The 12,192-nt window shown below is 34.0% G+C and overlaps 1 protein-coding gene and 1 long non-coding RNA gene across 5 annotated transcripts in view; one reads left to right on the forward strand and one right to left on the reverse strand.

Annotated features, from left to right (window-relative positions):
* The window catches only part of LOC143234053 (follistatin-related protein 5-like), a 130,440-nt gene extending 122,661 nt beyond the window's left edge, over positions 1-7,779 (reverse strand). For all 3 annotated transcript variants that reach the window (XM_076471091.1, XM_076471090.1, XM_076471089.1), the window contains exons 1-2: positions 7,669-7,779; positions 6,026-6,109 (exon numbers count right to left, since the gene is read on the reverse strand). In XM_076471091.1, the coding sequence (XP_076327206.1) occupies positions 6,026-6,082 (57 nt within the window). In that variant the 5' untranslated portion in view covers positions 6,083-6,109; positions 7,669-7,779. The remainder of the gene's footprint in view (positions 1-6,025; positions 6,110-7,668) is intronic.
* A 3,938-nt stretch (positions 7,780-11,717) lies between these two features.
* Positions 11,718-12,192, forward strand: part of LOC143234061 (uncharacterized) — a 54,334-nt gene continuing 53,859 nt past the window's right edge. For both annotated transcript variants that reach the window (XR_013018500.1, XR_013018499.1), the window contains exon 1: positions 11,718-12,179. This is a non-coding gene — a long non-coding RNA (uncharacterized LOC143234061). The remainder of the gene's footprint in view (positions 12,180-12,192) is intronic.

Here is a 12,192-nt window from a genome sequence, read left to right on the forward strand (position 1 = left end):
CTCTTAATTTCCTTGCTATATAGTAAAGTAACCTTTTATATATATACACGTGGCGTAGTAGTTACTGTAACGTATCGTGCAATAATGCTGTGGGTGCATTGTAAGAGTGATAACCAATTCCGCTACTTATTTCACAGGTGGACAAAACCTTTATATTGACAGTCTTCCATTTGGCTACCTCCTCTTTCACCAGGATGGTTATAACTGAACCCTGGTGTACACAAGGTGTCGTTAAGGTCGCATACGTGTGTGTGTGCGCGCGCGCGCAATTTTAATCAAAGTCTAATTCCATTGAATTGTGACAAGTACATAGCATCTAAAATTATTCAAAGATCTTAATGTTTGATAGGTTGAATTATTTTATATATGTTTGAATTACTACTATCATAAAACGAAAAAAACTTATTACCTTGGGTACATGTAGTTCAATGGAGTACAAATAAATAAACTAAAGCCCTTTTGTAGTTTTTCTGAATTTGTAGCGCGAACTGGAAAGGTGCGGATATTTTGACATCAAAAATACAAAAATAATAGCAACTTTTCTCTCTAGATAATAATAAAACGTTTCATAATTATTATTTTCTGGAAAGTATAAGTAATAAAACGTTTCGAAGAAGGTCGAAACGTTGTTCGCTAATGTAAAAGTTTTTCTCTGGAAAGTATAAGTTGTTTCTGTTTCTAACTTTATTGTCAAAAATTTAAAACTACATTATAATCTGTCACACATTCACTATTACATTTTGTCTAGTTTCAACTTTGTTTATGAACTCTTTACTCGCAATCTGTAACTAAAGGGGGTCGAATACTATCAACGAGCATGCTAATTTTAAGTCGTGTGGACATTAAAATGTGACATAAATACCACTATTCGATTAAAGTTGGTGGAGTGTCGTATTGGCAAAGATTTCATTCGGTGGATCTTTTTTAGTTGTTGTTGCTTCGAATTTTTTTGCACCAAACAAAATATCAAAAACTTTTCTAATAAAGCAGAAACAGGTTAATCGGAAGCTTCGTAAGTGAAACTAGTTCTTACCCATAAGTGAGAAATAAAACTGTTGTTAGTACCTACGGTTTTTAAAACTTAAATGTGTGAATGTTTTTACTCTTTTAAATAATTAATAATTTAGAAAGATTACCTAACAAAACCTCTTTTTTGCCTTTCAATACTTCTGTATAACAGCTGTTATCTAATCAAATTAAGAACTTGCTCTACCGTTCTTACATTTTCTCAGTTGTACTAGATTTCAAGAACACAGACTGTTATCGAAGCAAAAATGTACATGTCAAAATCCAGATCTAATTATCCACATTGTATTGATCTTGCGAGGTACTATTTTTAACCATAACTCTGAACGTTGTTATCGTTAATGAATCTGAATGAAATCAATGTTACAAGTCACGTACTGAGTTTATTACTGCCAAGCGCGTAAGGCGTGCGACTCGTAATCCGAGGGTCGCGGGTTCGCGCCCGCGTCGCGCTAAACATGCTCGCCTTCCCAGCCGTGGGGGCGCATAATGTGACGGTCAATCCCACTATTCGTTGGTAAAAGAGTAGCCCAAGAGTTGGCGGTGGGTGGTGATGACTAGCTGCCTTCCCTCTAGTCTTACACTGCTAAATTAGGGACGGCTAGCACAGATAGCCCTCGAGTAGCTTTGTGTGAAATTCCAAAACAAACAAACAAACAGTTTATTACTTTATGCACATAATACCAACCACATAATTAACTTAACCAATAAGTTGCGTGTAATCACATCTGGTATCATATTGTTAGTTTACTTTATTTCCAATCAAGTTACTGAAAAGGTAGATTTTTTTTTTTTTTTTTTTTTTTACAAGGAAGAGTCATGACACATATTTTGAAAAAAATTCTGTAAACATTTTAGAAGGTATGACTTCACTGCTGTAGTTATATTATAGTTTCATGAAACTTGCAACTTGACTTATCTTCGTCATTTTGCAACCGGATAAGACGTTTGGCGTTAAGCAAAGCTACGCAGTGGACTATTTGTGCTGAGCTTATCACTGGTATAGAAACCTGATTTTAAGCATTATAGACTTTCAAACTTATCGCTGAGACACTGAAAGAAAAGCTGCAGCCAGAAACATTAGTGTGTCAAACACAAACCTACACAATGGGCTACTTGTGCTGTGCCTACTATGGGTATTGAAATCCGGTTTGAACGTTACAGCCCGCTAGAACGTGATATAACTTACCAAAACATATACTTAAAAGTCAATACTTTAATAAAAATTGTATTTAGTGCAACACATTTCCAATATACAGAAAAATACATGAGTTATATATACGATTTTTTATGGTGCTATAAGGCTCGACAATTAAACACGTAGTCGTAATACCTACTAAAAATATTGAATATCCAAGTGTGGTAGCAAGATGATTCATGAATGTACTAAATGAGTTAAACAACACTATCACGTTCATATATACACAGGAAGCGAATAAAGCTCACATTATACGATAATCTTACTATTTAGTAGCTCAGGTTGATTTTTGTTCAAATTAACAAAAGAGATTCAGGACTGGAACGGTTTCTACAACATTACATCTTCTGTTATTGCTTTTTTTTTTTATAAAGACATGTGCTCTAGAACTAATTAGCTCTATTGACTTTAGACAACCAGTTCTGTTTCTTCCAGTAATATATGTATATAGAAATGTTTGAAAGAGCTCTATTCACATTTCAAGTATAGAGAAATACTACAAAGAATTAGATGGAAGTTTCTATTGGTTTTGAAGTGCGTAGGTTCCCACGGAGAAATATTATCGACCTCTTAGAATAGAATATTATCTATAGTTGTGAAAGATCAAAGAAGATATTGATAAGTGGGCTTAAGTTTTGTACCATATACAAACATAAGGGAATTGTTATAAATCGATGCTAAGAACAACAAAAAAAGCTTCAACTTTAATATGTTCCAATAAAAACAAATGCACACTAATAAAGAAATCTGTAGAGTAAGTTGTCTCTATCGTTTTACATCGTGATATTAATGCATAAAGATCTGACAGTAATAGCATGTGCGTGTGTGTGTTTTTTTCTAATAGCAAAGCCATGTCGGGCTATCTGTTGAGTCCACCGAAGGGAATCAAACCCCTGATTTTAGTGTTGAAAATCCGAAGACTAACCGCTCTACCAGCGGTGGACTTACTTCTTATATTGGTGGTATTACTAACAGTTGAATGGAATGAAAGATGACTTGAGTGACGTCTAATGTAATTATTTGTTTGTTTGTTTCTAATTAAGTACAAAGCTACATAATGAGCTTTCTGTGCTCTGCCCATAACGGGTATCGAAACTCGGGTTTAGCGATACGAGTCCCCAGTCATACCGCTATGCCACTAGGTGGCATTAATGTAACTAAACTTATTTACACTGTTTTGGAACGAAAAAATGAAAATATCATTCACAATTATGGCCGTAGCTAACTATAGATTTATAAAACTGATAGTTGAAATGTACGTATGAGGTACACAAAATACGGCCCACGGGCCAAATCTGGTCTGCCAACTCATTTTGTAAGGCTCGTGACACAAAATTATGCTTTTCTTCCCAGTGGAAAAGCTATATGTCTGCGGACTTACAACGCTAGAAACCGGGTTTCTACGTCCGAGGTGAGCTTTTTCTCTTACTCTACTAAATTAGGGACGACTAGCGCAGATAGTCTTCGTGTAGCTTTGCGCGAAATTCAAAACAAACAAAACCGAGGTGAACAGAGCACAGAGAACCCATCATGCAGCTTTACTCTCAACTTCAAACAAACAAACACAAAATTATAGTGCGCAAAGTTGTTGCTTGTTCTTTAATTTGATGGAAATATTTCTGTCTGTTATTAAATTTAAAAGTTCCTGCGTCACAATTTCACTAACATTTTGTCAAGTAAACTTCAGTGTTAGTAGAAAACGCAAAGGTCTAAAAACTTATTTCGAAAGAAAAAATATTACGGCCCACCAACTGTCAATCACATTCCAAATTAGCCCCGATAAAAAACTGAGTTGTGCATCTCTTAGACCATGGGTCGGCAACCTCTTTCCCCACAAGGGTTAGAGGCCATGTTTGTAAGCGGATAGAAAGCCACATTAAGTTACAAACTTTATTTTTTTTTAGAACCACCACGGGCCGGGTGGATGTGATATTTCGTTTGGGGACTGAGGGCCGGATGATTTCGGCTGGCGTGCCGATTCCGACCCGCGGGTCGTAAGTTGCCGACCCCTGCCTTAGACAATGCTAATAAACTAGATTCGTGATGATGAGAAACCCTCTTGAGGTAAAAATGTGTCTTTAGACAACTGGTATGGGTATTAACACTTTTACTGATAAAGCAGAGAACTACGTTTCGACTTTCTTAGGTCATATTCAGGTTAATAAACTAGATTATTTAATTTGTAGTGATTTATTATAATGAATAATTAACAACTTAATCTGAAGAAAAAATATTTATTACTGTATTTCATCTATTTAAATCACAAATATGCTTGTTAAACTAGCAAGTTTCTAGCAATTTCTTTTGTTGATTTCATTTTTTTTTTTTTATTCAAGAATTTCGGTTTGAAGGCCACCTGCAAGATTTCTCCATTTTGCTCTAATATAGTAGTTTAGCCATCTTAACGGTTGGCGGAATCCCACAGAAGCAAACAAGATTAACAGAATATTCACACATAAATTGCAACAGCTTTTTGTTGTTATTGCATATTTGGTGACCCTGCGACAGTTTCGGGAGACAGCGAGCCGGTCCCTGTTATCGCGCAGGTCAAGGGACGCTGTTCTAGTTGTGCCATCGAATCTTCTCTCCTAACCTCATACAAGTCTGTTTCTTTGTTTAGCTGAATGACACCTCATGCAGAGAATGGGCTAAGCAATCATGTCAGCGGTTCTTATAGTTCAGAAGTAGCCGTTCCTAACTATGAACTGCGATCAGATGGAAAGCAAACACTCAGCAGTACCCGTCGAATGAAGTGGCTACTCCTGACTGACTAGTGAGGTTGAATGACGCTCTTATATTGCATCCTCAGCCGAAAGTGCGAAACGTAACTGTGCAACATCTTTGAATTCAAGACCCTCAGATTTTCAGCTAGATAAGCTAAGCACTAGCTATGTTTGGGCCTTTGTATCACCCAAAATTGTTTGCAAACCATATTACTTTTATAAATAATAATGTTAAATTTTCTTACGTCACGAGTTACTCTAGCTACCAGTACGCAAACTTTATGAAAAGTACTATGAATTTTTGTCTTAAATATGCAAAATTTGAAAATAGAATAATAATAAATAGTAATATAATTATCAATTCGTCTTTACTTGAAAGGCTATTCAAACATGGTAGTACACGGTTTGATGCAACATATCGCTTTCTCTGTTTAGACAAACAACATTCTTACGTGTTCATGCACCTTGAAATTCATGTAATCCAGATAACAATAAGAGACTGAAAGTAAAACAAAGATTTAGTAATTTTACGATAGAAGATCTTGTTTTTCTCTTTGTTCTTGAATTTATATTGATTGCAATAAATACGTTCATCTTGCAGCATTATTAACTTTCATATATTTAGTGTTTCATGACGGTGGAAAAGTAATTAGTATTGATGTAAAAGGTCATCTTAAACACTGGAAACACGTATGTTCAGATGGAAGCAATTTCATACGTTCCTTGGGTATATTTATTATGCAAAACTCACCGTCACGCGACAGTGAAAAACAGGAACGTAAACTGTCCGGTCTATTTTTCTGCTCTTACACTGGTGCGGAACTAATAACTTAATCTGTACTTTTTATATATTCACTCTGCCACTAAAGTAAATGAATAAATTCGAGTTAAAATACACATCCAGAATAATCTATCTTCTCGCAAGAGCCTAAAAAGACTTCTAAACGATAATGATAAAATTTCAATATTGTTACCGTAATATTTACATATATTAATCTAACAAACAAAAATATTAACATAAAAGAAAGACGGCGCAACGTGTCCCATCATTTCAAATAAATTATAAAATTCTACTTACGTCGACCGTGCCGAAGTACAAGACTAGAAGCCAAACAGCCAGCCTTGAAGTCCACATAACAGATGTTATGTGTATGTTCTATACCTATGAATAAGAAAAAAAAAACAATGCTAGAATACTGTGAGATATCTAACTGTTTATTGTTTCAAAATATATTCAATAAAAACAAAACGTTCTTAAATAAACCTGAAGCTGTAAAAAAATGTTCTGGACAAACAAGCATAATAGCTACAAAACAAGTAAAGCAAATTTTGCATCAGACCTTATCGAAAGTACCTAAAATAAAATGTAAACAAGTAACAACAAATAAAACACAAAATTAAATTATTTTGTATCAAATATGCCTTTAATTACAATGCTATAAACTCTGTAGGCTTATTCAATTTATCTTCCATCGTCTTACAAAACTAGTAGAGAGTTTGGTTTATTTTTAAAGTCGTGAATTATCAGGAATGTCAACACATTTATTGAATGACTTAACAGAAAAACGTTACAAAAACAAAATTTCTGTAATTAAATTTTGTAAAAGAAAAATTAAATAAACTGTGTAATCCGAGATATAAGTGCATACTATAGGTTAGGAACTCAATGTAAACTCAAGTGTTTCAGCTACAATATTAAAACCTTTTATCTTAATTAGTGAATTTTCAAATGGTCCTGGAATCATGACAACACATTTCCTTTATTAGTTAGCTTCTAGCTAAGGAGTTTCTCTAAAAATCATAACTGTAAAGCTTATATAGTTTCTTCCATATTCCAGCCTTCGTTTAAAATCCTCTTTACGTTTTCATATAACCAACACCTATAAGTAACACTACATGTAACGCAACATATAAAAATAAGTTACTTACGTTAACTAAGTTATTATTTTTCTTGAGATGAATAAAATTAATAAAAACGATTGTAAAGAGCGATTAAACAATCGGTCTATAACAAAATAAGAACTGGCTTGATGCACGTTATAGGCTGATTTTTTGCATTAATTCCGATATATTCTCCAAAACAGGTCCTTGTGACACATAACCATCACTCAACATGCAGCGAAAAAAATAAACAAACAGACATAAAACAGGTACTGTGACACATCGTCAGAACCTAATATGGAGCAGAAAAAAGTCAGAAGACAAATCTTACGACACATAACCAGTATCCAAAATGCAGCGAAAAAAAGAGATACGAAAATACATTGTGACACATAACCAGTACACATTATGCAGTAAAAACGATATAAAGCAGGTAGTGTTACACATAACCACAACCCAATATGCAGCGACAACGAGATATAAAACAGGTCCTGTGACACATAATGACACCCAATATACAGCGAAAAATAGACACAAAACAGATCCAGCCACATATAATCAGCACCTAATATGCAGCCACCAAGAAAGGTTAAATAGAAGCTGTGACACATAACCAGTACTCAATATACAGCGACAAAGAGATTATTCCAACCTATCTCAAGGCTGGGTTTCTAGCGAAATGGCGACCGGCGTTTACGCCTTGGCTCACCTAGTAAATATCCACTATATCTACGCAAAATAAAAAGAATAATATAAATTCTACGTGGATTTCCAATAAAAATGGTTACAGCAGTTGAATAGTAAAACCTTTTAAATAGAATGTTTTCCAATTACACTCACCTATGGTAAGAGCGAGAACAGAGTCAGAGACCTTGGTAACGTTAATCCCGTCACAACTCTCAGAAACTGCAACTTAGTGTTATTCCTAGCGTCAATATATCACTATTAAACATGACCACAAGATGGCGTTAATAGTCGTGATTTATTTAAACATTGTCGCGAGAGAGTAGCATATATATATATAAAATCCATTACAATTAATAAAATCGCAAGTAAAAATTAGTGAATATCTTCAAAAATGTGTATACCTGTATATAATTCCGTACATTAAGGAAATGTATATTTTATTCTTTCAATGAAAAAAAGACGCTTGCAGAAAAAAAAAACGTACAAGTTTATTTCTCTTTTTACTCTGTTTAATCATTCAGTAGTTTCGACTTTTATCTATTTTTAAACACTCGAAATTCTATAATTTAGAAGAGTGTTTTTCAATAGTATGTTGTTCTCATATACACATGGATGCCCACTTCAGTAAAAATACATGACTTAGTGGGTAGGGCACTTGACTTACAATCTGAGAGTCGTAGGTTCGAGCCCCCGTTACCGAACAGCAGCGGGAGAGTTTTAATGTGATGATTAAATTCATTATACATTGGAAAACGAGTAACCCAAGCATTAACGGTGGGTGGTGCTGATTAGCCATCTTCCCACTAGTCTATTACTGATAAATTATGGATATCTAGCGCAGATAGCTGTATCTAAAAATATATTGTCATATTTAGGTTTAATAATTTAAATTCACGACAGTTTTATTTATTATTTTGTTGCTTATAAGACTGTTCCTATTTCCACTTATGAATTATGCGAAAAACATGGCTTGACTTACAATTAAGATATTAAATATAAATGGCACACTTCAAGTACAACTAAAAAATAAGCTAGAGCAAATTTAGTAACAGTAAACTTTATATATAAGTAGAGAGTTAAATAAGTTAGGACATACTTTGTCTAGGTTAGTTATTTGTATACAAGCTTAGATGAAAACAAACAAACCAGATATACATTTTTAGCTTTTATTACTTCTGAAAATATAATTTAAATGATCAGTCCAGTAAATTTTCGCACTTACAACGCTTAAAACCGGTGCTCGATTTCTTGTAATGGACCGAGTACGGATAACCTATTGTGTATAATCTGTGTTATAATAACTAAACAAACTTACTGTTTTCAAGCATATCGTATAGTTTATTTTAAATTACAGTTATGTGTGTGATTGTGTGCTTTTTCTTACAGCAAAGCCACATCGGGCTATCTGCTGCGCCCACCGAGGGAAATTGAGCCCCGATTTTAGGATTGTAAATCCGTAGACTTACCGCTGTACTAGCGGGGGCCATTACAGTCATGAGAATAAGCTATAATAGAAAGACGAGCAAGGTGATCGGCTGGTCACTTTGTTCTTCTACAGAATCAGAACGACTACGATTATTAAGCAAAGAAAACGAAACATCGAGACAATTAAATGTATCTATTTAATAAAGTAGCCCGGTATCACCAGGTGGTTAACGCATTCGACTCGTAATCTGAGGGTTGCGGGTTCGAAATCTCCGTCACACCAAATATGCTTACCCTTTCAGCTTAATGTTACAGTCAATCCCCCTATTCGTTGGTAAAAGGGGAGCCCAAGAGTTGGCAAGTGAGTGGTGGTGACTCGCTGCCTTCTCTTATCTTACAATACTAAATTAGGGACGGCTAGCGCAAATAGCCCTCGTGTAGCTTTGCGCGAAATTCAAAAGAAACCAAACTATTTAATAAATCGCAAATGAATCCAAGTTATCAGCATATATATATATTATCCAAAATTTATTTTAAATAATAAAAGACGGCTGGTATGAGTATCAAAACTTTAATTAAAATAAAGTACAGAACAACATTTCGACCTTCTTTGGTCATCTTCAGGTTAACAAAATTTTCTGTTAAGATAAGTGTGAATCTCGTTTCGTAAGATTATTCTCATTGCGTTTAATAATATGAACATCATTATTATCAATCATAATGGTCCATAAATTAAAATATATTCGAACAAGGATTTAACCTAAGTCCCAACAATTTTGAAAACAGGAATTATATTTTCCTCAGTGGCGTAAAAAGTGAAATATGGTGGGGCCGGGTCCCCACTTTCCTACCTGCATCAGTAAAAATGCATTAACATAAAGATGGTTGCTCTCAAGAAAAGCAGGAGAATGTATAACATTTAGTTTAGAGTCCATAGGCTTTCATGGACCTAAAATAAGCCCTTGACACCAGCTGCAATCATTGCGCTTGTGGAGCACATTCTCTCGTTTCTCTCGGTCAAATAAACTTTGACCCCTTCCAAATTTTAATTTACCTACTAAACTATTGCCCTCCTTTTTTTTTTTTTTTTGTTCACTTCAGCCAATCTAACAAACAGTTAATGCTGTTTTCTCTTAATTATTTTCTACTTTTGTTTTATGGGGCTATGAAAAACGAATGTTATCGAATCACTATTGGTTTAGTTTTATAATATACTATATCAGCAAAATGTATGGTTTATGTGAGCTAGATCGTTATTCAGTTAACATATTTTTCAATATGTTATTTCAAAGTTAAAATGATTGCTCTTTTAAAAAGTTATAATTTGTAATAAACAAGAAACAATATTTGCTGTGGTTTATAAAATTTGGTTTCAATTGCGCATAAAAGTTATTTTAAATTCAGTGTGGTTGTGTAAGGTTGAAAATATTTTCAATAATTATGGCTTTCTTATTTTTTATTATCCCAGGAAGAACTTGAAAAATGTTCTTATCTAATATTATTAACTAAACGAAGACTATTTATCAGTTTAACCACCTCTAGCATGAAACTATATCTTCTTTAACTAAATATCTTAATTAGAAAGTATTTGAGGTCAATGTATGTTTTGAAAATATTTATTCGTCTTACCTGCAGAGCCGGGGAGAGCTCTTAGTCGATTTAGATGCTCAAACTATAAATTACTTGTCGAATATGGTTGCTCTAACGCAACAGAATTTGCTATTTGTGTTTGAGCTGTTTGAATGGGAGATGAGTTACATATTTATTTCAGTCTGAGCGCGGTTTAGCCTTGTGGTAGAATTCTGGATTTCGAAGCAAATATTAAAGATTTGAATCTTTATAATACAACAAAAATAATTCCTGCTGCACTTTAATTTTTGAGTGCATTAAAAGGTGAAAATTAATCCATTAATGTGAGTGGGAACATTAATGCTAACAAATTGCATCTTTCTGGTCAGTAGTTTAAAATTGCGTGTATGTGTTTGTGTGCGTTTTTATAGCAAAGCCACATTGAGCTATCAGCTGAGTCCACCGAGGGGAATCGAACCCTTGATTTTAACGTTGTAAATCCGTAGAGTTTACAATTACGAACAGCCTGGGTTCGAATCCCTGTCGCACCAAACATGCTCGCCCTTTCAGCCGTGAGGGCGTTATAATGTTATAGTCAATCTCACTATTCGTTGGTAAAATAATAGCCCAAGAGTAGGCGATGGGCGGTGATGACTAACTGCCTTCCTTCTAGTCTTACAATGTAAAATTAGGGACGGCTAGCGCAGATAGCCATCGTGTAACTTTGCGCGAAATTCAAAAACAAACACACAAAAACAACGAATGCCGCGATACCATTAGTACCCTAGCTAATACAATATAATACTACCAAGTGTTTGAATGTGAAGTTTTTCAACAGGAAAAGCAAAAAATTGTAATTTTGCGAATTTACTTTTATTAAATCTGAATAACAAAACATACCATTTCCGGTTGGAAAAAATTTGCAAAGCTGTGTTATCGGTATTTGTACAGTTTTTCTTTAATAATTCATTTCTATAACAGTCAGCCCTCTAAACACTAATCCTTTCTATTATTTTGTTATTTGGTATTTTCACATATAATGTTTTGGTCTTGACACAAATACATTTTGAATCATATGGTTTTGTAATTTTTGACAACGAATTACGATCCACCAAGTTGAAGTAATCTTCATGACATAACGGCCATTTATGCAAATTTTGTAACGTAAATAATGCCTCGCTACTGTGTCTGTTTTGTCTCATCTGGACCAGTGAATCGTGTGTGCAGCAGTTATAGTTGACATATAGCTTCTACGTTATTTAAATTCACTCATAAATTCTTGTAATTTTATAAGAGATGCCTTGGTTAATGTTATATGTATGAATGTATATAATTTAAATATATATTTAAGAAAATACAGGTGTAATATATGTTTTTTATGATGAAGTCCCACCCAGTTTTGTTATATTTGTATATATTTTTTTATAATCCGGAGCATATACTGATGACAATAGAGTTGTTGGTTTTAATTAGGATACAGCAGGAGAATTAAACCTTGTTTTGATAATGTAATAACGAAAAGGAAATCATACTGTTATTAAATTAGAAACTTGGCTTAAGCTGATGGTACTGTATATGACATTCTGATTTGAGACATGCGGAGAATCATAATAGCGATATTAAATAATTTAATACTGTAAATTATAACATTATGCGAGTTGATGAATGTGGTAAGTAGTAGTA

Source organism: Tachypleus tridentatus, chromosome 12, assembly GCF_004210375.1.
Source record: "Tachypleus tridentatus isolate NWPU-2018 chromosome 12, ASM421037v1, whole genome shotgun sequence".
In the NCBI taxonomy this organism is placed as follows: Eukaryota; Metazoa; Arthropoda; class Merostomata; order Xiphosura; family Limulidae; genus Tachypleus; species Tachypleus tridentatus.